General features: G+C 34.1%; 2 protein-coding genes across 15 annotated transcripts in view; one reads left to right on the top strand and one right to left on the bottom strand.

Annotated features, from left to right (window-relative positions):
• Positions 1–27,645, bottom strand: part of LOC144365550 (uncharacterized) — a 195,485-nt gene that overhangs the window by 84,671 nt on the left and 83,169 nt on the right. Inside the window, exon 1 of one of the 10 annotated variants that reach the window (XR_013424099.1) lies at positions 12,142–13,038. The exons of 6 other annotated variants lie outside the window; for them this stretch is intronic. The gene's annotated coding sequence lies outside the window, so the exon portion shown is untranslated. Of the gene's footprint in view, positions 1–12,141; positions 13,039–25,043; positions 25,274–27,645 lie in introns of those variants that run through there. 3 more of the 10 variants (XR_013424098.1, XR_013424097.1, XM_078017492.1) reach the window with 3 other exon arrangements.
• Tank (TRAF family member associated NFKB activator) overlaps positions 1–27,645 on the top strand; it is an 89,585-nt gene that overhangs the window by 43,298 nt on the left and 18,642 nt on the right. For 2 of the 5 annotated variants that reach the window (XM_078017476.1, XM_078017475.1), the window contains exons 3-4: positions 17,006–17,117; positions 17,879–18,012. In XM_078017476.1, the coding sequence (XP_077873602.1) occupies positions 17,006–17,117; positions 17,879–18,012 (246 nt within the window). The remainder of the gene's footprint in view (positions 1–17,005; positions 17,118–17,878; positions 18,013–27,645) is intronic. The other 3 variants (XM_078017477.1, XM_021730025.3, XM_005315757.5) reach the window with 3 other exon arrangements.

Below are 27,645 nucleotides of genomic sequence, written 5' to 3' on the forward strand. Positions count from 1 at the left end.
CCATGTAGGATTGATTCCTACAATGCTAAGATGATTGGACATCCAAAATTAGTGCACTATGCCACATTAACAGCATTAAAGAAAAAAAATGACATTGTCATCTCAATTGGTTAAGAGAGCATTTGATAAAATATAACACTCTTTTATGATTAAAAACATAAAGTAGGAATAGAAGAAAATGACTTCCACATAATAAAAGCTATATATGAAAAACTTTAATGTCATATTTCAGTATGAAAGACTAAAAAGCTTTCATCTAAGATTGGGAATGAGATAAGGATATGTATTTGCATTACTTCTTATTCAGCCTAGTACTGGAATTCCTAGCCAGAGCATAAATAAATTTGTTTACATAATTACCTGTTGAAAATCTTAGAGTCAGCATACACACACATGCACACACATACACATGCACACACATACACATGCACATGCACACACAGAGAGAGATATACACACACATTAAAAATAAATAAACCTATTGTAATAAATTCAGAAAAGTTGCAGGATACAAAATCAATATAGAAAAATTTAGTACATTAGCAATAATCAGAAAAGAAAAAAATACATTTATAATAGCATAAAAAAATAAAAGCTTAAGAATAACCTTAACCAAATAGGTGGCAGACTTGTATACTAAAAACTATATAACATTGTTTAAAAAAAAATTAAAGGAGATGCCAATCTATAAAAAGAAATCCCGTGTTATTGGAGTAATTACTGCCTTTCTTCATTTTACAAAAATTTACTCAAAACAGTTAAGAACTAAATGTAAGAGCTATAACAATAAAATTCTTAGAATAAATCATAGGGAGAAACTCTCATGATACTGGACTGGCATTGATTGTTTGGATATGGTACCAAAAGCAGAGACAACTAAAGAATAAAGTAGATTAATGAGATACCACCTTACCCATTGGTATGACTGTTATGCAGAAACAGAACAAAGGTGTTGGCAAGGAGGTGGAACAATAGGAATCCCTGTGCATTGCTAGTGGGAATGTAAAATGGTATAGCCATTGTGAAAAATGGAGAGGCAATTCTTTAGAAAATACAGTCCCCCAGTTTCATTCTTGAGTAGATGACCCAAAAAAAAAAAAGTGTAAACAGAAGACTTGGCATATACCTCAGTAGGCACAAGACCCTGGGTTCCATCACCAGTAATGGGCAGGGAAGTGAAAGTACGGACTTACACAAATATTTATACACCCATGTTCATTGCAACGCAGTAGGCAAAAAGTAGAAGCTACTTAGCTGTTCATCAGTGAGTGGATGGATAAACAAAACATGGTATGTACATCAACAGAATAGTATTCTGTTTTAAAATGGAAGGAAATACTAAAATATGCTACAATATGAAAACTTAAAGATACTATGCCAAGTGAAATAAGCCAATAACAAAAGGACAAATATTCCATTATTCCACTTATGTGAGGTATCTGGAGTAGTCTGATTCATAAAGATAGAGTAAAAGGGTGGTTGCCAGGGGCTGAGGGGGAGAGAGGAATGAAGAATTGATGTTTAATTGGTACAGAATTTCAATTAGGAAAGATTTAAAAAAAAGTTCTGGAGACGGATGGTGATGATGGTCTCACAACAATACAGCTGTATTCACTGTCACAGAAGTGTATAATTAAAAATGGTAAAAATGCTAAATTTTATGTTATGTCACATTTTTTTAAAAAACTATTATAAAAATAAACTAAATCATTGGTCTGGTTCATATTACTAGCTGTGTTTTATTGCTTTTCACCTGTCATCTATCTATTACAAACTCACCAACTTTTTTTTTTATTGGTTGTTCAAAACATTACAAAGTTCTTGACATATCATATTTCAAACATTAGTTTCAAGTGAGTTATGAACTCCCATTTTTACCCCAGATACAGATTGCAGAATCACATCGGTTACACATACACATTTTTACATAATGCCATACTAGTAACTGTTGTATTCTGCTATCTTTCCTATCCTCTACTATCCCCCCTCTCCCCCCATCTTCTCTTTCTATCCCATCTACTGGTAATTCGTTTCTCTCCTTGTTTTTTTTTCCAATTCCCCCCACAACCTCTTATATGTAGTTTTTTATAACAATGAGGGTCTCTTTCCATTTCCATGCAATTCCCCTTTTCTCTCCCTTTCCCTCCCACCTCGTGTCTCTGTTTAATGTTAATATTTTCTTCCTGCTCTTCCTCCCTGCTCTATTCTTAGTTGCTCTCATTATATCAAAGAAGACATTTGGTATTTGTTTTTTAGGGATTGGCTAGCTTCACTAAGCATAATCTGTTCTAGTGCCATCCATTTCCCTGCGAATTCCATGGTTTTCTCATTTTTTTAGTGCTGTGTAATACTCCATGGTGTATAAATGCCACATTTTTTTAATCCATTCATCCATTGAAGGGCATCTGGGTTGGTTCCACAGTCTAGCAATTGTGAATTGTGCTGCTGTGAACATCGATGTGGCAGTATCCCTGTAGTACGCTCTTTTAAGGTCTTCAGGGAATAGTTCGAGAAGGGCATTAGCTGGGTCAAATGGTGGTTCCATTCCCAGCTTTCCCAGGAATCTCCATACTGCTTTCCAAATTGGCCGAACCAATTTGCAGTCCCACCAGCAATGTACAAGAGTACCCTTTTCCCCACATCCTCTCCAGCACTTGTTGTTGTTTGACTTCATAATGGCTGTCAATCTTACTGGAGTGAGATGGTATCTTAGGGTGTTTTTGATTTGCATTTCTCTGACTGCTAGAGATGGTGAGCATTTTTTCATGTACTTGTTGATTGATTGTATGTCCTCCTCTGAGAAGTGTCTGTTCAGGTCCTTGGCCCATTTGTTGATTGGGTTATTTGTTGTCTTATTGTCTAATTTTTTGAGTTCTTTGTATACTCTGGATATTAGGGCTCTATCTGAAGTGTGAGGGGTAAAAATTTGTTCCCATGATGTGGGCTCCCTATTTACTTCTCTTATTGTTTCTCTTGCTGTGAAAAAACTTTTTAGTTTAAGTAAGTCCCATTTGTTGATTCTTGCTATTAACTCTTGTGCTATGGGTGTCCTGTTAAGGAATTTGGAGCCCGACCCCACAATATGTAGATCGGAGCCAACTTTTTCCTCTATCATACGCAGAGTCTCTGATTTGATATCAAGGTCCTTGATCCATTTTGAGTTAATTTTTGTGCATGGTGAGAGGAGGGGATTCAGTTTCATTTTGTTGCATATGGATTTCCAGTTTTTCCAACACCATTTGTTGAAGATGCTATCCTTCCTCCATTGCATGCTTTTAGCTCCTTTATCAAATATAAGATAGTTGTAACTTTGTGGATTAGTCTCTGTATCCTCTATTCTGTACCATTGGTCCACCCACCTGTTTTGGTACCAGTACCATGCTGTTTTTGTTACTATTGCTCTGTAGTATAGTTTGAAATCTGGTATTGCTATACCACCTGATTCACACTTCCTGTTTAGAATTGCTTTTGCTATTCTGGGTCTTTTATTTTTCCATATGAATTTCATGATTGCTTTATCTATTTCTACAAGCAATGCCATTGGGATTTTGATTGGCATTGCATTAAACCTATAGAGAACTTTTGATAATATCGCCATTTTGATGATGTTAGTTCTGCCTATCCATGAACAGGGTATATTTTTCCATCTTCTAAGATCTTCTTCTACTTCTCTTTTTAGAGTTCTGTAGTTTTCATTGTATAAATCTTTCACCTCTTTTGTTAGGTTGATTCCCAAGTATTTTATTTTTTTTGAGGATATTGTGAGTGGAGTGTTTTTCCTTATTTCCGTTTCAGAAGTTTTGTCGCTGATATACAGAAATGCCTTTGATTTGTGCGTGTTGATTTTATATCCTGCCACTTTGCTGAATTCATTTATTAGTTCTAGTAGTTTTTTTGTAGACCCTTTTGGGTCTTCTAGGTATATAATCATGTCATCCGCAAATAGTGATAATTTAAGCTCTTCTTTTCCAATTTTTATGCCTTTAATTTCCTTCATTTGTCTAATTGCTCTGGCCAGTGTTTCGAGAACTTTATTGAATAGAAGTGGTGATAGAGGGCATCCCTGTCTTGTTCCAGATTTTAGAGGGAATGCCTTCAATTTTTCTCCATTCAGAATGATGCTAGCCTGGGGCTTAGCATAGATAGCTTTTACAATGTCAAGGTAAGTTCCTGTTATCCCTAGTTTTTCTAATGTTTTGAACATAAAGGGATGCTGTACTTTGTCAAATGCTTTTTCTGCGTCTATCAAGATGATCATATGGTTCTTATCTTTAAGTCTATTGATATGGTGAATAACATTTATTGATTTCCGTATATTGAACCATCCTTGCATCCCAGGGATGAATCCTACTTGATCATGGTGCACAATTTTTTTGATGTGCCTTTGTATCCGATTCGCCAGAATGTTATTGAGGATTTTTGCATCTAGGTTCATCAGCGATATTGGTCTGTAGTTTTCTTTCTTTGAGGTGTCTTTGTCTAGCTTCAGAATCAATGTGATGTTGGTGTCATAGAATGAATTTGGAAGAGCTCCCTCTTTTTCTATTTCCTGGAATAACTTGAAAAGTATTGGTATTAATTCTTCTTTAAAGGTTTTGTAAAACTCTGCTGTATACCCATCCGGTCCTGGGCTTTTCTTGGTTTGTAGTCTTTTGATTGCTTCTTCAATTTCATCCATTGATATTGGTCTGTTCAAATTGTGTGTGTCCTCCTGACTCAGTCTGGGCAAATCATATGTCTTAAGGAATTTATTGATGTCTTTACTATCTTCTATTTTATTGGAATATAGATTTTCAAAATAATTTCTAATTGTCTTCCGTATTTCTGTAGCATCTGTTGTGATATTGCCTTTTTCATCCCGTATGTTAGTAATTTGAGTTCTCTCTCTTCTTCTCTTCGTTAGCATGGCTAAGGGTCTGTCAATCTTGTTTATTTTTTCAAAGAACCAACTTTTAGTTTTGTTAATTTTTTCAATAGTTTCTTTTGTTTCAATTTCGTTGATTTCCACTCTGATTTTAATTATTTCTTGCTTTCTGCTGCATTTGCTGTTGTTTTGCTCTTCCTTTTCTAGGGCTTTGAGATGAAGTGTGAGCTCATTTATTTGTTGGGTTTTCCTTTTTTTTGAGGAATGAGCTCTAGGCGATGAATTTCCCTCTTAAAACTGCTTTCATTGTGTCCCATAGATTCCGATAGGTTGTGTCTGTATTTTCATTTATCTCTAAGAATTTTTTGATTTCCTCCTTTATGTCTTCTGTAACCCCTTGATTATTCAGTAACATATTGTTCATTTTCCATGTGATATTGGATTTTCCCTTCCTTCTTTTATCATTGATTTCCAGTTTCATTCCATTATGATCAGATAAAATGCATGGTATTATCTCCACCCCTTTAAATTTGCTGAGGGTTGCCCTATGGCATAATATATGGTCTATTTTTGAGAAGGATCCATGTGCTGCTGAGAAAAAAGTATATCTACTTGATGATGGTTGATATATTCTATATATGTCAGTTAAGTCTAGGTTATTGATTGTGGTATTGAGTTCTGTAGTTTCTTTATTCAACTTTTGTTTGAGGATCTGTCCAATGGTGAGAGAGGTGTGTTGAAGTCACCCATAATTATTGTGTTGTGGTCTGTTTGATTCTTGAACTTGAGGAGAATTTGTTTTATGAACTTCACAGCACCATTATTTGGTGCATAAATATTGATAATTGTTATATCTTGTTGTTTAATGGTTCCTTTTAACAGTATATAATGTCCTTTCTTATCCCTTTGGATTAATTTAGTCTTGAAGTTAATTTTATTCGATATGAGGATGGCCACCCCTGCTTGCTTGCGAGGACCGTGTGCGTGGTATATTTTTTCCCAACCTTTCACCTTCAGCCTGTGTATGTCTTTTCCAGTCAGGTGTGTCTCCTGGAGGCAGCATATTGTTGGATTTGTTTTTTTAATCCATGTTACTAGCCTATGTCGCTTTATTGGAGTGTTTAAACCATTAATGTTTAGAGTTACTATTGATATATGGTTTGTACTTCCAGCCATGTTTGATTATTTATCTCTTTTGTTTTTTTTTCAATTTAGTTTGTCTCTCCATGATTTGCTTTCCCCTCTCCGTCTGTCTTTACTGAGGTACTTCCCACTGTTGGCTTTGGTTATTGTTTTTCATTTCTTCCTTGTGGAGTGTTTTGCTCAAGATGCTTTCCAATGCTGGTTTTCTGGCTGCAAATTCTTTTAGTTTTTGTTTATCGTGAAAGATTTTTATTTCGTTGTCGTACCTGAAGCTTAATTTTGCTGGATACAGGATTCTTGGTTGGCATCCATTGTCTTTCAGTGTTTGAAATACGTTGTTCCAGGATCTTCTCGCTTTCAGCGTCTGTATTGAAAAATCCGTTGTTAACCTTATTGGTTTACCCCTGAATGTAATCTTTCTCCTTTCTCTTGTAGCTTTTAATATTTTCTCTTTGTTCTATATATTGGATATCTTCATAACAATGTGTCTTGGCATTGGTCTACTGTGATTTTGTATGCTCGGTGTCCTGTATGCATCTACAATTTGTATATCTGTTTCCTTTTTTATTTCTGGAAAGTTTTCTGTAATTATTTCATTTAGTAAATTACTCATTCCCCTGGTTTTAATTTCTATCCCTTCCTCTATCCCAATGACTCTTAAATTTGGTTTTTTTATATTATCGCATATCTCTTGTATGTTTCTCTCGTGATTTTTAACCAGCCTATCTGAGTTGGCTAGACTCTTTTCAAGTTGATATATTTTGTCTTCATTATCGGACGTTCTGGCTTCTACTTGCTCCACTCTATTAGTGATACTCTCATTTGAGATTTTAATTTGGTTTATAATTTCCTTCATTTCTAAGATTACTGTTTGATTCTTTTTTATAATCTCTATCTCCTGATAAAGATGCTTAACTTCTTCTTTTATCTGTTTATGTAATTCATTCTCAATGTGTTCTTTCGCTGCTTGAATTTGCTGTCTCGTGTCCTCTTTAAGGTTCCATTCCATCTGTCTAAGGTGTTCCCTGAGTTCTTTATATGACCATTTTTCTAATGACTCTATGTCGTCCTGAATATTTAGGCTGTCCTGCGTTGTTTGTACTCCTTTTCTTCCTTGCTTTTTCATACTGCTCATTTTGCTTCTTGTTCTGTTTGACTGTTGAGTTACTGTCTACTCGTATAAATTTATTTGATGCTTGGGAGGAAAGGTATTAGCAGGGAAGGGAAGAAATCACCAAAGAGAATGAGAGTAACCAGGTAGAATTCAAGGAAGGGGGAATAAGAGAATTGAAAAGAAATGGAAAGACAGAGGAAGAGAAGAAAGAGAAAGAAAAAACAGAAAATTAAAAAGAATTTTAAAAAAATAACAATAGTAATAATAGAGATGAGGATTAAAATTTAAAAATAAAATAAAATAAAATGAATTTTAAAAACACTTTTTTAAAAAACAAAAAAAAAAACAGAAAAAACCAACAACAACAACAAAAATTTAATAAATGCAGTCTTAGAGTCCGATTCACTATTCTTCCATTAGGTGAAGCTGTGCCCCCCGGGCTAAGCTTCTCCTCTCAGTAGGCGGGAGCCTGTCACTGTGCAGCAGCTTTTCCTCCCCAACTGGGCGGGTCTGCTCACCGGTAACGCTCACCACAATACTGGCTACATGCCAGGTCTGCTGCTCCTGTGTGCCCTGTTTTCATGGCCACCTGGGCACGCTCTCCCTGTTTGCCATTCCCTTGGATCCTAAGTTTGTAGGGCTTGGGGCTGAGGACCCCCAGCGAATTTGCTTGCCCTCTTGTAGTCACGCCCCCGGAAACTGGTGCAAGAGACCTCAGTTGTTATCTCTGGTGGGAGCCGTAGCCAGGAGTTCCGTGCGGTGGGTCCTGCGCCACTCCTGATTCCCCCGTGCGGGCAGGGCTGTTCGAAGTGCCGGGCAGGCGGGGCGCGTTTGTCCATTTGCCGTGTGGGCGGGGCCCTTTGCGGAGCCCAGTGGGCGGGAGTTGTTCACAGGAGCGGAGGTGGGGGTGGGGGGGTCGTGGTTTGCAGCTCCGAAACGGCTAGGGGGGGGGGGGTTTGCAGCACCAAACCACCAGAGGCAGTTCACAGACTCAGGCCGGCGGGGCCCAGTCTGGCCGCGGCCATTCGTATGTTCGCTGCAGTTCGACAGCGGCCTGCGGGATTGTGTCCCTGATCCGCGTTGCCAAGATTCATTCGCCTGAGACAAACTGACACCTCAAACAGACTTACTAGTTCTTGGCAGGTCTCCTTTCAGTGGAATTTTGCTAGAAGTTCCTCAGCAGGTCGCATGCAAGTGTATTTATGTGTCTCTCTGATCCTGTTACTGCGGAGGTATAGAAAATGCTGCCTGCTCGCCGGCCGCCATGTTGGAACCCTAAACTTACCAACTTTTAAGTCTCCTCTTTGAGTTAGTACACTATATCCTTTCAAGAGCATTCTGTAAAGCAAAGGCACCCAAAATGATATGAGAGGTAAAAATAAATAAGGCCGATAAGTGATTGTTATGATATCGTTGGCTTTAATTTCATGTTGGCTTTAATGATACTTATTCCAAAAAGTAGATAATTTAACATGTACAGAATATGAAGTAATATTTCTCTCTCACTCCCCAAGATTAATCATTCTTAGCAATTTGGTATATATCTTTTTGAGTCATAATTTTTCAAAAATAGATCAAGGGCTGGGAGTGTAATTCAGTAGTAGAACATTTGTCTAGCATACGTGAGGAACTGGCTTTGATTCCCAACACTGGGGGTAGGGAATAAACAGCTCATAGTCTAATACTGTTTATTCTGTTAGTTTTTGTTTTTGTTTATTTTTGTTTCTATGTTGCCTAAGCTAGTCTCAAACTCCTGGGCTCAAGCAATTGGCCCACCTCAACCTCCTGAGTAGTTGGGATTATGGGCGTACATCAACACATCCAGTTGCTTATTCTATTTCTTGCAGTGTGTATGCATTCATTTTTACCTACATTAAGAGGTCTTCTGTCTATCCCAAAGTAAAGTAATATTGCAATCTAAGTAGGCCCTGACTTAGACAGCTTTTAATATGTTTACAGAATAAAAGATTATTATATAGGGTATGGAGTATAGGATGGTAGAGTTGGCTTGACCTTGGAATTAACTTTCGTACAGAATAAGTTGCTGTTTCAAAGGGTCCAATAAATACAATGCTGAAATAATAGAAAAATTAACTTCTCTCTCATATAACAGTTCAAAAATGAGTAGAACAGGGCTAATAAAACAACTCTACTATCTTTAAAATATGGTTTTCCTCTCTGAAATTATAATAGCTGCTCTATTGTTACCACTTCCCTTCCAGTGAGAAAGGTGAGAGAAAAAGCTAAAAGCAGCTTTCTGATGTCCAGTTTTTGTACAGATCACTTCCATTCACATCCTATTAGTCAGAATTTAGTCACATGATCACACCTAGTAATGAGGAAGGCTGGTGAATCTATCCTCTACCTGACTGTACAGGTACCCAGCTAAAACTCTGTATTGCTGAAAGAAAGTGAATATGAGAAATAATCAGCAATCCTTGCCACATCTTTTGGCTAACTAGGCTAAGTTACCTGGGAGTTTCAGACATCTCAAGAATCCATAATGATATAGAATCATTTTTATTACTCATACCACTCATTCACTGTTCTGTGAGAGAAATCAAATATATTTCACAAAAACAATAACTTCTGTTGCTTTTTTGACTGTTTTTCCAGAAGAATCATTAATAAAATAATACAAATATTATTTTATTAAACTAATTAAATTTTTTAAACTAATGGTCATTAATTAGCCAGGCACAGTAGTGCTCACCTGTAATCCCAGCAGCTTGGGGTAGGGTTGAGGTAGGAGGATCACAAGTTCAAAGCCAGCTTCAATAACTCAACAAGACCCTAAGCAACTTAGGAAGACCATGTCTCAAAATGAAAATTAAAAATGCTGGGGTTGTACTTGATGGTTAAGCACCTCTGGGTTCAATCCCTAGTGCAAAAATAAAAAATAAAAGACAGATGGCCATTTATAAGTCATGAATGATTAGGTTATAGAAAACCTCCTGCTGCTGACCTCTCCTGCTGTCCCAAGATCCTTTGCATTATGTAATCAGAAAGTATAAATCTCTTTGTTGAAAAGAAATGTGAAATTTGTCAGTTCTTGCCCAGTCTTGATTAAAGGAGAAAAAATGGCATTTTTATGTAGAAAAGAAACAATCTTCTTAATTCTAGAGTAGTTCAGGTCCAGTGCTATAAGTTGCTTTTTATTTGTACCTGTAATAAAGGCATAATACTTAAAACCATTCAATTTGCTAAACAAGCAGCCTTAAAGACCAACCAGTGAGGCTGAGGTGAAGGTTTTAAATAAGACTAGATTTGGCTATGCTCTTTTTATCATTAACCTTCTCTAATATTTATTGTTATTCTGACAGTAAATATGAAGAAATAAGGACTGCTTTGTTGTCAGACTGCTTTATTCAACAACTTTTATTGAACCACCAGAAGTATAAATTCTTACCCTGAAGGGTTATGTTAACCCTAAAAGCTTTAAAACATGTTGTAAAGGAATGCATAAAGGCACAAAATACCTATTGTGGGTACCACATTTAAAAAATTTTTTTTTCACTTTCTCTTGAGATGTAAATGGCCTCATTATTGTCTGTCATCCTTCATTTTTTTCTTTATTTGTTCCAACAAAATATATGCTGTGTAAAGCGTTGGTGGTGATAAAGCATTTTATTGTTTTTAAATTTATTTATCAGTGCATTATGGTTATACACATTAGTCGGGTTCATTTTTACATATTTTATAAATGTATATAACAGTTTTCTTCATATCAGTTCCCAGAACTTCATCTTTCCCTCCCTTCTTCCATCGCCCTGAATCATTTCCTCTACTCTTTTGATCTTTCTTCTCTATATTTTTAATTGATGCATTATATTTATATGTAAAATAGGAATAAATTATGCAATGTTCATATATGCACATAGCATAATTTGGTTAACTTCATTCTCCAAATCTCCTTTCTCCCTTGGTCCCCTGCTTCTATTTTACTGATCTTGTTTTTACAAGACCCTCCCCCCCCCTTTTTTTTTTTTATTCTTTTCTATTCTCTATTGAAGGTACTGGTAGTAGTTAAAGGTGCTTTCTGATTAAAGTCTTTGTTCTTTTACACTGCATTGTTAGTACTTAGCTGAATTCACTTTTTATCCATCAGAATTTAAATAATTGTATGTTTTTTCCATATTTTTATTTCCAGAAATTTGGGTTGTCAGTATAGTATATATATCCAAGAGTATTTGTTATTAAAAAATATTTACATTATGACATTTATTCAAAAATGTATTGAGCACCTATTAAAAAGTATTTACATTATGACATTTATTCAAAAATGTATTGAGCACCTACTATATTTAAAGGGTGTGAACACTGTGTCCTGATAGAAGGGCAAAAAGGACTGAACCTCATGCAAATAGTTCTTCTTAAAATCCTAATCTCATTCATCAGGGAGGAGCCTTCAAGACCTTATCACCTCTTAAAAGGCCCCACCTCTTAATATCATCACAATGGGAATTAGGTTTCAACATGAATTTTGCAGGGTACACAAATTCAAACCATGACATTCTGCCCCTGTCCCCCAAAATTCATGTCTTTCTCAAAAAAAAAAAAACATGGTATATTTATATATGGTGTATATGCATTCTGTCCCAAAAGTCTTAACTCATTCCAGTATAAATTTTAAAATCGAGGTCTAAAGTCTCATCTAAATAGCATCTAAATCAGTTATTGGTGCAACAAAGTACAATTTCTCCTGCAGCATATTCCTTTCTAGCTATAAGCTTGTGAAATTAAACAAAGGATGTATTTCCAAAATACAGTGGTAGAACAGGCATAGCACAGACATCCCCATTCTAAAAGGAAATAGCAGGAAAGCAGAAAGGGACAACAGGTTCTGACCAAATCTAAAACTCAGAAGGGCTAATATTGAATCTCAAGGCTTGAGAATAATCTCAAATCCATGTCCTGTCTTCTGTACACACTAAAGTGGGTCTGGGCGGCCCTCAAGGCTCTGGGCACCTATACCCACAGGCTTTGCTGGATACAGCTCTCTCAGTTTGGAGTCTCATACCTTTGGTTCTCCCAGGGTGGAGTTGCACACTTGTAGCTTTAACAGTTTGGAGTCTTCATAGCAGCTCTGCCCCCATAACTCCAGTAGACATTGTCCTTTCAGGAGCTCTCAGAAGTGGCCCAAACCTTTTAAACATTGCTCTTTTAAACACAGCTCTTTTAAACATTGACCTAGTGGTAACTCTATGTACTTGGCTCATTATTAAAGGAAAGGAACAAACATTTGCAAAAAGCTAAATGTGTAACAGATATTTTATATGTCATCTCCTTTAATCCTTCAGATAAATATTATTTTCGTTTCAAAGATAAAAAAAAAAAGTCAAAGGTTCAAAGAGGCAAATAAATCAAGACCAAAACAGAATCATAGAATGAAAATAGTTGGACATTGTTTATTACTTGGCATGCTGAGAAATTGATGGTGGCATTATCACATAATAGTAAATAATCAAATCTGATATCTGTCAAATTACAGATCTCTATATAATAGTCTTGATCTGAAGGGCAGGGGTGTGCAGGACTTATAACTTATTAGGCAGAGAATGGTTGAAGAAGGAGATGTGTAAGACAGGCTATATGATCTCATACTTTTTAAAAAACTTAAAATTGAAGTTGATTAGCTTACCAATGTTTGACTAGCTTGCATCTAAATTATTAGTTTTATCTAAAGTAAGATTATTAGTTTCTTTCTTTATTGGGAATAATTTAGTATCTTCCTTATGAATTGTGGAGCTCTCTATTGAGAGCATTTGTAGCCAAGCAGATCCTTCAAGGAACCTTTCATTCTCTTTGTTAATCTTGGAGCAGTTCGAAAGGTTTTTAAATTGATACTATTTTTAATCCATTCATCATTTATTAAATTCTTTAGTAAATCATTATAGGAAATCCATGGTATTTTTCAGACTATTGGAATTAGTTCTTAAGAATAAGAATAAATAATATTTGATCTATTTAGAGTATTACAAATGACTAAAGGACACTTGAACTTTTTTCCCTATTTAGGAAATGAGCACTTTATAATATATGAAAAATGAGAACATTCAATGTCAGGATCAGGAAAAAATTCAATTTATAGAACTCTATTTTAATATTTATGAAACTCATGAAAACTTGAACAGCTGTATGTCCAAAATTACAGGAAATATGTTGCCTTAGTTTTGAAGAGGAAGGATTAAAATTTTGTCTTGGTAAAAGGGCAATTCTTAAGATAAACTTTTTGCTTTATTTGTGATAGTCTAGAGTGTAAATGGACAACCATTTTTAATAAATTTAAGGTGTATACCTCATTTGATCACAATTCTTTTAAATTTTGCTTTCAAAAAAACTTTAAGAGTACAATGTATCTTATGACACAAGTACCTGAGTACCTGTTTAACTCTGTAGATGCTGGTAGACCACTTGTTTTGCTAGTCTTTGGAATTAGAAGGAGTGTCAAGTACACAGAAGCCAGAGTCATCTTGGCCAGATGGTGTTTGATACAGATGGATGGTTAGTTGTCATGCAGATCTCCTAGTTGGTAACTTGTTGCTGCCATCTGACTCAAAGAATCATTCACACACACTGGCTGTCAAAAGCATCTTCTCTTCTGTCTGTTTTAGCTGTCATGTCTGTGCTCTGTACAGAAGTGTTGACAAGACATTGCTGTTGTACATTTTCAATGTGGTTGTTAGTGATTTTTCTGTTTTGTGGGGTCTTTGATAGTACTGGAATGCGCTTGCTTTGTAATTGTATTGCTTTTTAAAACTACTGTGACCATGCAACAATTATTTGACTTTTAAGGATTTTTTAGGTTATATGTTTATTCAGATTTGTTCAGTAAACAAAATAATTTAATAAAAATAAGATAAAACTCGTTTCATTTGGTTTCCAAACCTAGCAAATAAACTGAATTCTATTGGTTCCCCCCCCAATTTAATATATAATTATTTCCAGACTCTTCATAGCCTGTCTGTGGTCAAAATCTTTATATGCTTTTCTGAATATATATTTTCTCTCCTCAAAGTACTTCCTAACAATATAAGCTTTCTTCTCCTGCACCCACATAAAAGCTTTCAAACATTGTCTTTTACATCCACACTCTTCAAACTTAAAATTCTCTTTGTCTTATTCACCTACTGACCTTGTTTCTATTTTTCCTTTTTCCTCCTTGAAATATAGGCAAAGCCATTTCTCCCTCCATTCCTTCAGTTCATATCTGATATCTTTTTCTCTTCTATTTTATTAACAATTTAATTAAGTGTATTCAATTAATATTTTGGTAAGCATCTCAATATATGCCAGGCATTCTGTGATCTTCTGGAGATATCAGGAAGAAATAGACTGTGCCCATGAAGAATTTATAGAATCTAGAGGGAAATCAGACACAGACTATAACTTCTATAAGGAAGTATATGAAAAGTACAGTGGAGGATATAGATCATTGCTATTCTCTTTCCCCTGCTAGCAACTTCCAGATAGATTTTTTTAATTATTACAGAATTTATTTGAGCTTTATAATACGTAATCAAGGGACTTAAGAAATAGTTCAAGTCTTCAACTTGAAATTACTGTTGATCTATTGTTTTTTCCAAGATATAGTAAATACACTTTCAGGATTATTCACCTATTGTAATTTTACATGCAGATGTCATAAAGTATGTTTTCAAGTCAGAGTAGATGATGAAAATTGACTGGCAGAAGCTTTCTGAGTAGATTACAAGAGAAACTATATGATCATTTGGGTTCTTCATTAAAGTGGAGAAAAACCCATAGTAGGTAAGAATGACTGAGACTTAAATAACAGACATTTGTTATGGGCTGTTTTTTGTGTAGGTAACTTAATCTCTGCACAATAGAAGGCTTATCCAAATATAGTTAAAAACAGGTAATGGATGTTTATGAAGAACTTTTTTGAGTTCTTTGGAGAAAGTTCAAAATGCATGGAGGCACAAAAGATTAACGTGTATGCTGTTTACTCTGTTGTAGTCTAGATAATTTTAAGGTATTAAGAATTTGATGTAGATGTTTGAATCCTTTCAGCCAATCTACCCTAGCTGTGTTTCTAGCAGCCTGAATATGAATTTATTTAAGAATAAGATGCCTTATCCTGAGTAGATTGGCCCTAGATTAGACTTGAGCACCTAAGAATCTATTCTGAGACTCAGTCATTGAACATGTGGTCCATGTATACTTAGAAGACTCATTCTTTTGTTCATGATGATAAAATATATTTGAATTCTTTGTCTCATTTTACCCCAGTAAGCATGTTTTTTACGTGCTTTGCAGAGTTCTATGGGGAATGTCAACTTAACATAAGACTTCACTCAGATTACTCTGTCAGTTATTCATTTTTGAAGTATAATCCTTATAAAAGTTCACCTTCTATTTTGGTAAATGTGGTTATTTTGTTTTAATTTCTTGAATTAATCTGTATTTGAGAATCTAGGAACAGCCATATAATTTATACTTCAGATTTATTGGTCTCTGAAAATAATAGAATTTCTTGGGGCTGGGTTTGTGGCTCAGTGGTAGAGTGTTTACCTAGCATGCACAAGTAACTGGGCTCGATCCTCAGCACCACATAAATGTAAAATAAAGATATTGTGTCCACCTAAAACTAAAAAATAAATATTAAAAAAAAGAAAATAATAGAGCTTCACTAGTTGTGAATTTTGATTGAGTCATTTTAAAATCAAGTATTTAGTATAGGAGGAGATGTGGGGTTAGGAAGGATAGTAAAATGAACAGACATTGTTACTTTATGAATATATGTGACTACATGACCAATATGATTCTGCAACATGTACACTCAGAAAAATGAGGAATTATATTCCATCTATGTATATCAAAATGCATAAATGCATTCTACTGTCATGTATAACTAATTAAAACAAGTTAAAAATTTAAAAAAAAACAAATATTTAGTATATACTGAAGGACTGTTTAAGTTTATTAGGACCCCTTTCATATTTCAAGGAATTTGCAATTTAATCATTTATTTGTTTCTCCAATAATAGAAATTGGTAAGGATCCTCTATCATGTTTTGCTAATGTGTTTTTATAACTACTAATTTGGTAATTGTAATGCAACATTTTCAAATTCTCTTGAAGGTTTACAACATATGTTTTCTTAATATACACTTGTGTCTTCATTGCTTAATTTTCATAGCTATTGCAATAAAATAGTGAAATGGATAGATTAAAAGATAAGGAAGGGGCTCGGGTTGTGGCTCAGTGGTTGAGTGCTTGCCTGGCACGTATAAGGCACTGAGTTTGATCCTCAGCACCACATAAAAATAAATAAAAATAAAACAAAGGTATTGTGTGTATCAACAACCAAAGAAATGTTAAAAAAGATAAGGGAAATTATGGTACTTAAAATATACAGTGATCATTAGCCATGTTGTTGAATTACTACAACTTAGAAAAGAAGTTTCTGACCAGTTTACTTATATAGCACTTCTTTTGTGTTTTTATATTCTAAAAACAAATTCAGAAGTATTTATTTGAAAGACCTGACATTTTAATCTTTGTAAGTTAGTGTGTATTTTTAAAGAATCACTTTAATATAACATCTGTCTTATCATCCATGCTTTTTAAAGGGTTAAATTCAAATTACTATTAGAGTTTTTATTGTAACTGAAATACCAAAAGACTGTAACGTCAAATCTTGACTGAAATCTCTTCAAATAAGATGATTTTTTTAAATTTTATGTGTTTTAAGTATCTTAAATCACTGATGTTTGTAACAATTACAAAGACATTCCTAGAGCCAATTGTAATTAATTTTTCTTAGTACCTGAGAAATGCAATATGGGCAACTCCTAGTAGACAGTAAATGTATGTTCATGTCTGTCAGTAAGTATCAGGCTAACTGGTTTTCATGTCAGCAGACTGAGAACTATGAGCAGAGAATACGTGAGCAACAGGAACAGCTGTCACTTCAACAAACTATTATTGACAAGCTAAAATCACAGTTACTTCTGGTGAATTCCAGTCGAGGTATGTTTGTAGTTTTTGAACCTCTTAGAGAAAAGAAAGGTGAAAGTTGAACTTTACTTTTCCATTGTCTCTCAGTAGTTGTGATATAATAAGTGTAGCATAGCTATACATTATGATTATTTAAATGAACACTTGCAGAATTTGAGGAAATGGATTCTCACATTATACTGTATGATAAGACTAGGTTGATAAAACTTCCATGAAGATATTCTGCCAGTAATAGCAGAAGTGTTTTTAAATATCTATGCCTTTTGAACTAAAACTGAGTTCAAATATCCTAAGGATATCTCATAAGAAAATAATCCACAGGTGATAAAACTTGTGGGTAACTTTTATTTTTTATTCTTTATGACATGCCCACATTTTCTAATTTGCCTGCAATAAGCGTGGAGTAGTTATATAAATAATTGTCTTAAACAAGAAAATATGATAAATTATAACAATATGACAAATTATATAAAATATGATAAATTTTCTTAAACAAGAAAATATGATCTTTGTTGGTAAGAGAATAATATAGAAAGCATATTTCTAGCTTTCTGAATTCTAACATGTTTTACTGCTGACCTTGGAAGAGTAAGGGTTTTTTGTGTTTAGTAGGAAAGAAAAAAACTAAATGGGCAACTTTTCAAGGTAACTGTTATCTAAATAATTTTCAAAACTTAAAGCTTAAAATCTATTCTTTTAAAAATTTGGGGGGGTATTATTTTTACTTTTTCAAGTGATATCAAAAATAAGAGTTTTCTACTGATGTTCAAAAGGTTTTTATCTTGCAGATGACAGTTATGACTATGTTCCCCTGCTTGAAGATGGTGAAACAAGAAAGAATAATTTGACCTTTGATCAGCCACTTGATAAAGTGAAATCTGGAATACCAAGAGAAAAGCAGTCAAAGGTGAGAAATTAGGTTCCACAGACTTCCCAAATTATTTAGTCAGTATATTATTAGGGTTAGGGTAGGCAGGATGTAGGTAAAAAGTAGACAAGATTCTTTTCAACCCTAACATTGCTTCTGTAAAAAAGCAGCCTTTAAATGCTGATATACAATATATCTTCCTCATTTTATTTTCCTGAGGTGATCCACCATTGGAATTTCAACAGAAGTTCAATATATACAAACATATGACAGATATATTCCTAAATAGAAGAACTGTTTTCAAGTAGATTAAAGGCTTACATTTCATATTTTCTAATATTTTATTTTTCTTTTCACAGGCATTTAACAAAGTTCTAAAAGTTTAAAATAAGGTAGATAGTAAGATACAGATGATACTAAGTTTGAAAATTACTTTCTATTTTTTCTTTAATTTCAGTGCTCAGTTTAAGAAACAATACAAAACACTTCACCTAACAAGCATAAGCATAAGTTTTTGTCATTGAAGCAATACAGAAATACTTATATCTGCATGGACATATATGCAAAGATTATCTTGCTACATATAATTGGTTAGAAACAAGCTAAACATCCATTAAGAGCAGAAAAGTGTATCTTTAGAAGCAGTTTAGAAAATTAAAATAAACTGATGTTTATATCTTTCCTTCTAAATAAAGCAAGAGATTTTATTTATTTGTCAGGGCTTTTCAGTTACTGATTCCACAACTAAGACTATCTTAGTTATTATTTAACATCAAATCTGAGAAATCCAATTTTGACATCATTTTCAATAAATAAAAATTTTAGAATGAGAAGTTCTCTATAGTATCTTTCACTTCTTTATTCTGTTTATTAGAAGTGAGTTACTAAATGCGCCAGGGTGAGAAGAGTATTAATGTTTTATAAATATATTTTTAAAGCATTATAGGCATTATAGATACATAGAAGAGGGTGCCAAAGATTAAGTGGTAAGGTAGGGGAGAGGGCTGCTATTTAACTCACCATCTGATAAACGTTAATGAGAGGTAAAGGCATTTGGCAGAATTTTGTAGTAAATTCAGGAACTGGGATTTAAGTGGTAAAGTGGATGCTAGACCATGGATTCATCCCCAGCAAGAAAAAAATACACATAAAGTGAATTCAGCTTTCTGAATTCTGTCATGAAGGCTGGAAATGTAGCTCACTAGCAGAGCACCTGCCTATCATGTGTGAGACCCTGAGTTCAGTCCCCAATATTACCAAAAAATAAAACTAAATAAAATTCTATCATTTGGGACAGGGGTTGTAGCTCAGTGGTAGAGCGCTTGCCTTGCATGCATGGGGCCCTGGGTTTGATCCTTAGCACCATATAAAAAAATAAATAAAAGATATTGTATCTATCTCCAGCTAAAAAAAATATTTTTAAAAATTCTGTCATTCATTTGAAAGGAAACAAGTATCATACATAGCCTATCATCTTAAGAACAATTTTTAAAATTCCATTATGAATATAAACTTTCCAAAGAAGAATAGCTGAGCAGTGCTAAAAGAACCAAGAAACTGTTTCATGTTGTTACTGATTCTAAAAAGGGGTGGGAATATAACTCAGTGGTAAAGTATCCCTGGGTTCAATCAAAGCAAAAAACAAAGCAAACAAGAATTGAAAATATTTGCAGATAAGAAATAAAATGCATACACTTATTCTTCTTTGGGGGAGCAGATAGCAGATAGCAGGGATTGAACTCAGGGGCATTCGACCACTGAGCCACATCCCCAGCCCTATTTTGTATTTTATTATGAGACAGAGTGTCACTGAATGGCTTTTGCTAAGGCTGGCTTTGAACTCGCAATCTGCCTCAGCCTCTCGAGTTGCTAGGATTACAGGCATGTAATTCTCTGCACCCAGCTCACACTTCTTCTTGACAAGCATTATTTATGTTTTGTTTGCAGGACACTATTGTCAAAAATAGTAACGTGTTTACATGATAGCAGTTAATTATTTTAATAAATTTGTTCTTTAAATATAGATTATTATTTTTAGTTTATTTTTTAATATACTACATCATTTTTATGATCTCAGAAATGAGATTTTTATGTTTGCTCCTTGTAGGTATTTCAGTTGATGAACTAAATACTATCTTAGGTGTCCAAGGGTTTGACAGAAATCTTTTGCACTCATCTTTCTATCTGACTTTTTGTAGGAAATAATACAGAATTCTACAGTGTTTTGATGTAAGAAAATATTTAGGGAGCAATAATAAGAACACAAAAGAATTTGGTGATATTGGTAAACTGTTTTTCTTCATTCAGAAATTCTGAATTCTGGTTATATATCTGACACTACCAACCACTGGAGAACAAAGAAATGCTGTCCCCATCTCTTCCATAAAGTCTTTTTTTTTTTACTATTATCTTTATTTTTTAGTTGTAGATAGACAATACCTTTATTTGTTTATCTTTATGTGGTGCTGAGGCTCGAACCCAGTGACTCACACATGCTAGGCAAGAACTCTACCACTGAGCCACAGTCCCAGCCCCAAAGTCTTCATTTCATAAGCAAAACTGACATTACTGAATGTTATAAAAGTATTCCAGATTCTAAAATCCAAAACATGAAGTAAACATAGTATTATTCAAATGTTTAACTATTTAAAGAGATTATGTGTTCTAGTTCCAAATAGCTGATTTTGTGCTTCATTTCTGATTATAAATGCATATATGTGTGTGTATAAGAAATGTGTATATATATATATACATATATATATTTCTAATTTATTCTTTATATATGTATTTGATTTTTCATCTGAGTTTCTCAAAAGCTTAAAAATAGAATGAATACATGGGCTAGGGTTGTGGCTCAGTGGTAGAGCACTAGCCTAGCATGTGTGAAGCACTGGGTTCAATTCTCAGCACTGCATATAAAATAAAGAAAATAAAGGTCCATCAACAACTAAAAAATATGTTAAGAAAATAGGATGAGTACAGTTTTCACTAAAAGATTCCAGTTAAATAAATGGTTTGCAAATTCTGATATAGCTACATTGTGATTAGATCAGTGAATTAGGTAGCTTTAAGAAACAAAATTTTGTAGGTTTAGTTAAAAAAAAATGAGGTCGTTAGGGAGCTGTTCAATATTTACATTAAGGGCTAGGGATGTGGCTCAAGTGGTAGCGCGCTCGCTCGCCTGGCATGCGTGCGGCCCGGGTTCAATCCTCAGCACCACATACCAACAAAGATGTTGTGTCCGCCGAGAACTAAAAAATAATAAATATTAAAAATTCTCTCTCTCTCTCTCTCTCTCTCTCTCTCTCTCTCTCTCTCTCTCTCTCTCTCTCTCCCCTCTCTCACTCTTAAAAAAAAAAAAATATTTACATTAAGGAAATATGATGTGCTATACCTGGCAATTGCAAGTAAATATAGACACTCTGACATGTTTGAGAAAGCTCCTGTCTAAAAATTCACTTGTCAGTCACTTGTAGAAGAAGTATTTATTGAACTTATATTGTCCCAGCCTTGCTAGTCATTGGCAGCAATATTAAAAGAAAAAAAAAAGAGTAACAACATGCAAATTGAAGATTTAGAGACCCAAAGTAATTAGGAAGCATTATAAAACAATATGATAGGAAATTTAGCCTTATATAATTTAATGCTATAACTTAATTATATCATGTAATTAAAGCTAATGAAAATAAAATTCTAATTTTATGGCACTGATAAAACATATGGAGGACATTAATTTAAAAATTAAAATTCCTAGTAAGCTTGAGCAGTGGCTCAAAATTGAGTTCATGTAGGAAAAATAACTCTTATCCCAATGAATTGACAGTAGGCTTCAGCAGAGACTTGAATCTTAGTTTAGGGAAAAGAAGAAAAGTTCTCCTTTAACTATCTTGGTTAGTGTATAAGGATATATACATAAGCTCAAATTTTCTATAAGATTTTTATGGAAAAAGGATAATCTCTAGATAAGAACCAGAATTATTCCAGATCACTTTGGATAACATTGTATAAACCAAGCTCAGTGGTAGAATGCTTGCCTAGCATATGTGAGGCACTCAGCACCACATATAAATAAATAAACAAGTAGATGTCCATCAACAACTAAAAACATTTTTTAAAAAAAAAAGATAAAACTGAAGGTTTTTAATAAGTTTCATTTACACATACATAACCATTTTTAAGCAACATAGTCATGGTTTCCTAGGCATTTACCTAGTATGTTCCTCCAGTTACATATGCTGTTTTATTAAGCAATGTGACCTTGAATACTTTTCTGCTTCCTAGCCTTTTGTGTTTTATAAAATTCTAGTTTCACAGATTTGAGTCTCAGATGGTATCCTCATCCTTGTATTGCTCATATTTCATATCCTCTGGACTCCTGGGACAACTCCCACTTAGGGATATCCATCTGAGTTTTGGGCCCCCATTGTTTCTCTCAGCACAACTCAACACTAGACATTTTTTTCTGTTGCAAGACTCTTAAACTATTTGTTTAAGTTGGTGCATATTGTCCAGATACCAGGTTTTATATACATTGTAAAAGCTTTAAAATAGAATATAGTATACAAGTATATGATAAATATGTTTTTCGACATTTGAACAAAAGTTTAAAATTAGGCCTTATACAGGATATCTAACAACCAAGTGATTTCCATAAGAAAGTTAAATTTGATTTATATCATCTTAACACATAGTATTATATGTACCTTTTCTAAAGGAGGAACTTGAAATAATTTGACAGCTTAGGTTCATTACTCAACTTTTTTTTTAAGTCCCTACATTTCTTTAATGTTCAATTTTTTTCTTTTCATTATGTGTTAGACAGAAATAGCTATCCTAAACTGAGGTTTATAGAGAACTAGAGAAAAATGTGTTTTTGTAAGTTGTACCTCAGGATCCTTGGCTTCTCAGTCAAAGCAAATGTCCCATTTTCCCTAGTTTTGTTTCTAGAAACTGGATCAAATTTACCCTTTTTACATATAACACTTATATGTGTATATTATTCATCTCTTTGGAGACTATTTTTTTTTTTTTTAGTTTCTCTGGTAGAATATAATTAGAAGAGAAAAATTATCTTCATCCAGTTGCTCACTTACTAAAGATCAGAGGTTGGGTTGTTTTGCTTTTTTTTTTTTTTTTTTTCTTTTCTTTTTTGGCAGTGCTGGAGATTGAACCCAAGATCTTGCCTAGCTAGGCAAGTGTTTTACCACTGACTTGGGTAAAGTCTCTAAAGTTTTTGCTAAAGTGACATACTAAAGATGAAAAAAAATATATTGATACCAAAGCATTTTAACATTTACATTGCAATTTCTCTTGGAGAAATTTTGTTTTTATATTGTTTTTATATTCATTTTAACCCTTTCCTTCTATAGGTCTCTGTTTTTTAATACAGTACATAATTTTAGGATTTTTGCTTTATTATAATACTGGAAGTAATTCTGGGGAAGAGAAGAAAATGAGAAGTATCAAGTCACTTTTTTAATCCTTTTCCCTAACTTATAAGCAAATTTAAATGTGTCTGATGTGACTGGTTATTTTCCTCTTATTTCCTCCTGTTAAACCCTTTCTCACAATTCCCTTCTTTTTTCTTCTTCTTCTTCTTTTTTTTTTTTTAACTTTTTCAAAGTCTACAAAAAAAAGTTGGTATATTCTATCCAGCTCTGATTTCTCTCCACCAAGGGATGAAAAGCTGTTCTCTCAAACTCAGTAGGTAAGGAAAGCTTCCCCAACCTGTTTTCTCTTGTTGTGTCATAATCTGTCATCCTAAAAGTTCTCAAAATTGGATTTGAATATATTTATTTTTCCAGTGCTGTGAAATGCTTCTGCATATAGTCTGTTGTGATTTTTTGTTGATATTGAATTACACGACAAAAATGCAGCCTCACATAAATAATGCTTTTGGAAAGGGGAAGCTTTTTTAGCAATTATGGATATTTTCCTTTGATACTACACCAAAACTTGATAAGAAGTAGTTTCTTTTTTTATTTTTTATTTTTTGTAGTTGTTGATGGACAGCATGCCTTTATTTTATTTGTTTCATTTTTATGTGGTGCTAAGGATTAAACCCACTGCCTCACACGTGGCAGGCAAGTACTCTGCCACTGAGCTACAGCGTCAGCCACAGTAGTAGTTTCTTAAATGTTAACTGCAGCCTTGTATCTAAAACCATGTCAATGAACATCTCCGCTACATTAAAAACCATTGATCTTCCTTATACTTTGAATTTCTTTTACAACATTATAAACTGGTCATTTGGGACATACTGGTTTAGTGAGTTGTACAGATTACAGATCTCCCAAATGTTGACTTAGTTCGTTGTATAATATTTAAAAATCACATGTAACATCATCGATGATCTCATCCGAAAAGTCTTCAAGTATTGGGCAGCTGTCAAGCTTACTGTGACAGGTACAAGTTTTCCAAAATTTTAATTTTCACTTGAAAGCTCAAATTTTATCATTGGCAGCAAATCTTGTCACTTGTTTTCCTTAAAGTGACAGGCTAACTTCATTTTCTTTTCGGAAAATGTCTGAATAACCATAGTCTGCATGTCAGTCATTCTTTCAAGTGAAAATGGCATTCAATTAAAAAAGTGACTAGTTCAGCTTGCAACTCAAAGAGTTGCACAAGTTCTCTTCCCCAAGACAACCATTGTACTTCAGTATACAGCAGCATTTTTTTGTGCATCCTTCCTGTTTCCTCACACCAAATATTTAAAAGTTTTGCTAACTTGAGATCAAAAATTCAATAGAAGTAATTTCTACTGCATTATTAAGAACAGTCTTAGGTGAAACCAGCCTTTTCTGATTGTTTATTCTTTTTTACTGAGTTTGTGGCACTAAAGAACACAGTGAATACAGTTGGGTACCATGGCCTTGGTAGCACTCTGGCATCAACAGTTTTATACACCATTGCTTTTGCCATGTAAGTGAATTGTAAACACCAATTTAGTAAAAACAAATGCACATTGCATTTTAATCGTATTAAGAAAGTAGTTAACCTCATTTCACCCTACTTAAAAACTAGTAAGTTATCGGTTATTCTTTTATGGATCCTGAATGAAAACAGACTGATCAGAGAAAAAGGACTTTATTAGTTACAGCACAACAAGCAGAAGAACATCATATTTGCATTGCTCACACCTTGGGATAACACATATGGACCCAGAGAGATGCATGCAGATGCAGTAGGTTACAATGTAATAGAGGAACCCTTTATGTTACAGCTAGCACTAAACAAGCTTATTCTTTGTCCAAGGGTGATATTATCCCATCTTTCAAGTTTGCTCTCTGCAAGCACAACCCTGAGAAATGTACAGGTAAAGATTAGTCATAACCTTATATTATTAATATGTGAAGCAAAAATGTGCAGAGACACTAAACCCATCTCAGATATCCTTTTCCCATCATGGATCCCTTGAAATAATCTTGAGACCCCCAGGGATCATGGACTATATTTTGAGAACCACTGGTATAACTATAATTTCCTCTTAGAAAAATCATGTTGCCATTTTCTCAGTAAAATATTACTTACATCTTACTGCAAAAAAAAAAAATGTGCTAAAAATACCCTAGCATCTTCTCAGGACCTTTATATATGCAGAAGATTGTAATGCTTACTTATCAGTCCTTTTCACATTTATTGGATAATTTGTTGTTTTATACATTTATACTTTAAATTATGATACTTTAACTTAGTAACTTATTTGTATTTATTATATTAAATCCAGAACAAACTGAATTTTGACTCTAATCTGTTAAAAGACAATGTGGAGCCTGGAGATAGAGCTTAGTGGTAGAGCATCTGCTTAGTATGCATAAAGCCCTGGGTTTGACTCTCAGCATCACCCACCAAAAAAAAAAAAAAAAAAAAACAAGAAGAAATAGGTATCCACCTGGTACATTGCCTAATATGTTTTACAAAACTATAGACCTGTAAAATGCTGCATTCTGTGCTCTCTGGTAATTTTTTAAAGCATAAGAGTTATATTTAGAATCTGAAATCAGCAGTAAGAGAGCCACTTGTCTTTATTTAATCACAGGATCTCTAGCTAACACTTTTCCCAGTGTTGTATTTTAATGTCCTCTTACTGGATTTGTAATCCCTACAAAGACATTACTAGAATTTGAGAGTAGGAGAAAAGAAGACTCATCTAATTTTTTAGTTGTACCTAATGTGTTTCACTTTCTGAACTTTCTTCCTTGCTTAAACCTAATTGTTGGGCTGGCAATATAGTTCAGTTGATAGAGTGCTCGCTTTGCATGCATAAAGCCCTGGGTTCAATCCCCAGCACCACAAAAAAAAAAAAAAAAAAAACCTAAAACCTAATTGTTACATTATGAAAGTTGACTTTTTCCCTGGAAGATTTTTTCTTTGACAGTTAGTCATCCTTCCGTATTCTAGAGTCATAATAAAACTGTTGTAAAGTAGTTTCCACCTATTCCATGTCATTAACCTGTGATTTTTTTTTTCTTCTCTGATCAGTCCCTTTTGGAAACACCATAAATCTGAGATAGGTATCTGTTTTCTTTCTTCTGCTGTGTTTATCGATAGCAGTAAGATTTTTGCCTTCCAACTCAGTTTCATCTAAGTAATTCCATATCTGATATATTTGTCCACTGTTCCTTCTACCCCAAATTGCTCTTCACTATTTAGCATTAAGGACAACACATTTCCCTCTACATTTCATCCTAATAATACCAGAGGGGCCACTGACTTGTCTGTATCCCTTATTAAGAGCATCTGGACAATATTACTGCGCTGGATGGACAAGAGGCCATAGGAGATCTCCTTGTTTTCCTTCTTATTGCTGCTAATTGAATATTTTCTCCTTCATCCTCTTTATCTGTGCTACAGCCTGAGAATCCTCATTCCTGCCCCTGGCTCTTGTTTCTTATATTGCTATAAGGATAAAATGACATCTTTTATATAAAAATGAATCTAAAACTCCTTTCTACTTTTTAATAAATGTCCATTCCTTTTGAAATGAAGATAAAGTTGGTGAGACCCTCAGTTTTGTTTTGAATTTTACTTTTCCAAGAACCTAATCTGTTTTTTGGGATTTCTCCTGCCCTGCATTATTGTTTTTGTTGTTTCGTTTTGTTTCTGTTTTTGTTTTAATGCAAAGAAAAATGGCCTGACATTAAAAGTAGAAACTGGAAGTGTAAACCAGATTTGAGGAACAGGTGGTAATGTGGTTATATTGTGTCTTAAAACTTGGTGTTCTTCAGCCAGGGATATAGCTTAGTGGTAAAACACATGCCTAGGATGTACAAGGCCCTGGTTCAGTCCTTGTTCTCTCTCTCTCTCTCTCACAAACACACACACACACACACACACACACACACACACACACACTTCTACAACAGACACCAGAAGAAGTGAACATGATGTATTGGACAGATTGAAACTTTAGAATGGCTAATAAGAGAGAGATTGGGCCTGTTTAGTAGAGTTGATATGAGAATAGATCATATAACTAAAGAAAGGTAGAAGAGAGAAAGAGCAGTGTACCCAGTTCTGAACCTTAGAGACTTTTCAGAGACTTTTAGAGACTTGTTCCTTGTAACCTTAGGAACAAGAGGGACCAATGAAAATACCAAAACGTAAGAAATATCTTATAATTCTGGGAACCAAAAATAGTTTCAACAAGAAGCTGGTTGGTCATATAAAATG

Source organism: Ictidomys tridecemlineatus, chromosome 7 (genome assembly GCF_052094955.1).
Source record: "Ictidomys tridecemlineatus isolate mIctTri1 chromosome 7, mIctTri1.hap1, whole genome shotgun sequence".
Taxonomy (NCBI): domain Eukaryota; kingdom Metazoa; phylum Chordata; class Mammalia; order Rodentia; family Sciuridae; genus Ictidomys; species Ictidomys tridecemlineatus.